Source organism: Pongo pygmaeus, chromosome 9 (assembly GCF_028885625.2).
Source record: "Pongo pygmaeus isolate AG05252 chromosome 9, NHGRI_mPonPyg2-v2.0_pri, whole genome shotgun sequence".
Taxonomy (NCBI): Eukaryota; Metazoa; Chordata; class Mammalia; order Primates; family Hominidae; genus Pongo; species Pongo pygmaeus.
The window spans coordinates 68276248-68280520 of NC_072382.2; the positions used below are offsets into that span (position 1 = coordinate 68276248).

The following is a 4273-nucleotide window of genomic DNA, read 5'->3' on the forward strand; positions in this document are numbered from 1 at the left end:
TTGGGAAGAAAGCAGGGGTTTTAAAGGGGGACTTGGCATTAAGAGAGGAGAGAGAGAGCAACCTACAAAACAAAGATGTTGCCAGACATTTACTGTTATTTTGTACTTTAAAAACAAGATTTCTGAACCAAAATACTTCACTTCTTTATTTGTATTTTAAAGATTCACTATTACAAGTCATTGGCCATTCTTCAAAAGTGCCAACCTGAAGTTCTGTCAAAATGAGCTTGTCATTACATCTGCTGTCAAGAATTCCAGACTCGAACTCACAGCTATGGGATTATGACTTCATACTCGATATACCAGGTCCATAAAAACAATATAAGTTTCAACTACTGAAATGAAAAGACAAAATCAAAGCTGTGTGGTTGAATTCATCCTCCTGGGCTTTTCTAACTTTCCCGAACTCCAGGTGCAGCTCTTTGGGGTTTTCCTAGTTATTTGTGTGGTGACCCTGATGGGAAATGCCATCATTATAGTCGTCATCTCCTTAAACCAGAGCCTCCACATTCCCATGTACCTGTTCCTCTTGAACTTATCTGTGGTGGAGGTGAGTTTCAGTGTAGTCATTATGCCTGAAATGCTGGTGGTCCTCTCCACTGAGAAAACTGTGATTTCTTTTGTGGGCTGTTTTGCACAGATGTATTTCATCCTTCTTTTTGGTGGGACTGAATGTTTTCTCCTGGGAGCAATGGCTTATGACCGATTTGCTGCAATTTGTCATCCTCTGAACTACCCAGTGATTATGAACAGAGGTGTTTTTATGAAATTAGTAATATTCTCATGGATCTCAGGGATCATGGTGGCTACTGTGCAGACCACTTGGGTATTTATTTTTCCATTTTGTGGCCCCAATGAAATTAGTCATCTCTTCTGTGAGACTCCCCCGGTACTAGAGCTTGTGTGTGCAGACACCTTCTTATTTGAAATCTATGCCTTCACAGGCACCATTTTGATTGTTATGGTTCCTTTCTTGTTGATCCTCTTTTCTTACATTCGAGTTCTGTTTGCCATCCTGAAGATGCCATCAACTACTTGGAGACAAAAGGCCTTTTCCACCTATGTCTCTCACCTCACATCTGTGACCCTGTTCTATGGCACAGCCAGTATGACTTATTTACAACTCAAATCTGGCTACTCACCAGAAACCAAGAAACTGATGTCATTGGCTTACACGTTGCTTACTCCTCTGCTCAATCCGTTCATCTATAGCTTACGAAACAGTGAGATGAAGAGGGCTTTGATAAAACTATGGCGAAGAAAAGTGATTTTACACACAGTCTGATTGTGTTGAGAAGCTGAGTAAGATTTGGCCATTGCCTGAATGAACTCTATTTAAATTTAATAAAGGATGAAAACAGATTGCATTTTTTGTATGAATGTGTAAATTTGTTGAGTTTTTAATATTGGAAAATGTATCTCTTTCAATAAAGAACTGCTGTCACTTGTTTTTAATAGATACATATGTTCTCATAACATGATACAACAGTTTATTCATCCATTTCTCTATTATGAACATCTAAGTAGCTACTGGATTATTGTCATTAAGACAGTGCTTCAATAAATGCCTCGTTCCATATGCTCATATGTACTGATGTCATTAAACCTGTGTGGTAGATTTGCTACAGTGAGGCTGATAGGATGAGGAGTATCTGTGTTTACAAATTTTATTAGCTATTGCAGAATTACTTTTCAAAATGATTATAGTTCTTCAGACTGGCCTGAAGGTTCACTGTGCTTTGGTAACAGGGTAGAGCTTCAAGAGACCAACAAATAAGGTGATGACGTTTCTATTTTTTGATTGAAAATTTGTTCCACGGATGAGTAAAAAAAAAGTGCATCTATTTTTGGGGGCCAAAAATGGTTCTACTTCATGATCTTACACAAATTACAATCCCAAACTGGATTTCTCTTGGTATCTTTCCAAATATTTATCCAATGTTGGTGACCAGAGAGCTACATGGGAAGTTTCTCAAATTCTCATTTGATAATATCAGTATCTTTTTCATTTACAGACCACTGATTTAGAAACTTTTATGAAGTTTCCATTTGTAGTCTGTGACAGGAAAGTAAAATCTTGGAACCCCAAACTCACTATGCCAAAAGAAAAGTTAAGCTTGGAAACTGGCTGAGGCAAAAAAACTGCCTTTCCTTTTGTTCCTAAATAGATAGCTACGAGATAGCCGGTCACCTATCTTCCCAGGTTACCTCCCTCAATTGTTTTTAAAAATAATTGGAATAAAATTGATACTGTGATGTTAAGATTAGATATACATATTCTGCTAAATGAAGGGGTGTCATTATAATTTGTGTATATTATTTGGGAATAGACAATACATATATATCTGTGTGTCTATTTAAACTGGTTTTAGGTTTATAATTGTTAAACAAATCCCTACTGATTTTTTACGTGGTCTCTATTACATATGAAATTTGACATAAATATCTGAATTGTTTATTGGTATTATTTCAATTCATATAGAGTTGACTGAATTTGTGTTTAAGGAATTACAATATGAAATCAAATTACATTAATTCTAAATGTGTATGGGTATATTTGTATATGGTCTATGCACTGATTTGTAATTTTTTTGAGGAGTTACACATTATCACTAGTAAATCTGGTTGGTCTTGGTAAATGAGTTCCACATTGCTTGGGCTTTTGCATAGCCTTTATCTCTGCTGCCAGGCCACTTTGTTCCTGTGGGCATCATGCCAGCACTGGGGTGGTTACTGACAGAAGAAGTAGGCTAATTTGTCAACTGGGTGAGTCATTTTACCTATTGACCAGGTGTTAACACAAGATACGAAGACCTTCACACTTTATGCCCACTCCATATGTCTATCAATATGCCTCTACCCTAGACCTCCCTGCTGCCAAACTCCCTATCTTTTCTTTCCAGATCAGGTCGATAAACTTTCACTTATCCAGTCTTGCCTACCAGCCTCCTCGTCCAGCACCCTCAGAACCAGTACCATGGTTCTCCCCTTGTTGGTGAAGGTCTGTTAGACCTTGTAGCTCTTTTGTGGTATTGTTCCATTCTTTCCTTATTTCCTTGGCTGAGCTGTGCTGTGACTTAACCATATTTATAGGCCTAGTGTTGAGGAAAAGAGGTGAAGGCAGTTTCTGATCGTACACCTCTTCAATAGTCTTCCTGCCCTGAATAGGGAGGGGTTGGTCACTTCTGCAGTATTAGAAAGTTTAGTGATATCTTGGAAGTCCAGATCTTTGGAGGCATCCGCCTAGAATTCTTATCCCATGTGTCAAAGCCTTAGATTTTTTCCAACTCTGGCTCCAGATTTGGCTTAACATAGCTACCTTGATTAAGCATGCAGGTGTCATTGAAGTTCAGCCACTGTGACTACTGAACACTGAAAATGATCTCCATCTTTTTCTGCCTGCTTGTTGCAAGAGATGAAGACCTCTTTGTGAGTGACTGACACTCTGGTTCTCACATTTAGTTTTCAATGGTTTGTCAATTGACTCATCTGTTGTTATCTATCTGAAGATCAATGCAATGTAGTAATGTTTTAGTCTGTTAGCATTGCTGTAAAGAAATACTTGAGACTGGGTAATTTATAAAGAAGGGAGATTTATTTAGTTCATGGCTCTTCAGTCCATACAAGAAGCATGGTGCCAGCATCTACATCTGATGAGGACCTCAAGCTACTTCCACTTATGGCTGAAGGGGAAGGAGAAGCAGAGTATAGAGATCACACAGTGAGAGAGGAAGTGAAAAAAAGAGAAAGAGGGAAGGTGTCAAGCTATTTTTTGCAACCATCTCTAGCAGAACTAACAAAATAAGAACTCACTCACTCCCCTCATCACCCCAGGGAATCAATCTGTTAATAAGAGATCCACCACCATGACCCAAACATCTCCCACTAGGCCCCACCTTCAACATTGGGGATCAAATTTCTTTTTTTTTTATTATTATACTTTAAGTTCTAGGGTACATGTGCATAACGTGCAGGTTTGTTACATATGTATACATGTGCCATGTTGGTGTGCTGCACCCATTAACTCGTCATTTACATTAGGTATATCTCCTAATGCTATCCCTCCCCCCGCCCCCCACCCCTCAACAGGCCCCGGTGTGTGATGTTCCCCTTCCTGTGTCCAAGTGTTCTCATTGTTCAATTCCCACCGATAAGTGAGAACATGTGGTGTTTGTATTTTTGTCCCTGCGATAGTTTGCTGAGAATGATGGTTTTCAGCTTCATCCATGTCCCTACAAAGGACATGAACTCAACCTTTTCTATGGCTGCATAG

At 38.9% G+C, this 4273-nt stretch overlaps 1 protein-coding gene across 1 annotated transcript; it reads left to right on the forward strand.

Annotated features, from left to right (window-relative positions):
- Positions 1-340: 340 nt before the first annotated feature.
- Positions 341-1285, forward strand: LOC129008907 (olfactory receptor 10A3). The gene has a single exon (XM_054441385.2). The coding sequence runs from the start codon at positions 341-343 to the stop codon at positions 1283-1285; it is 945 nt and encodes a 314-aa protein (XP_054297360.2).
- The last annotated feature ends 2988 nt before the right edge of the window (positions 1286-4273 follow it).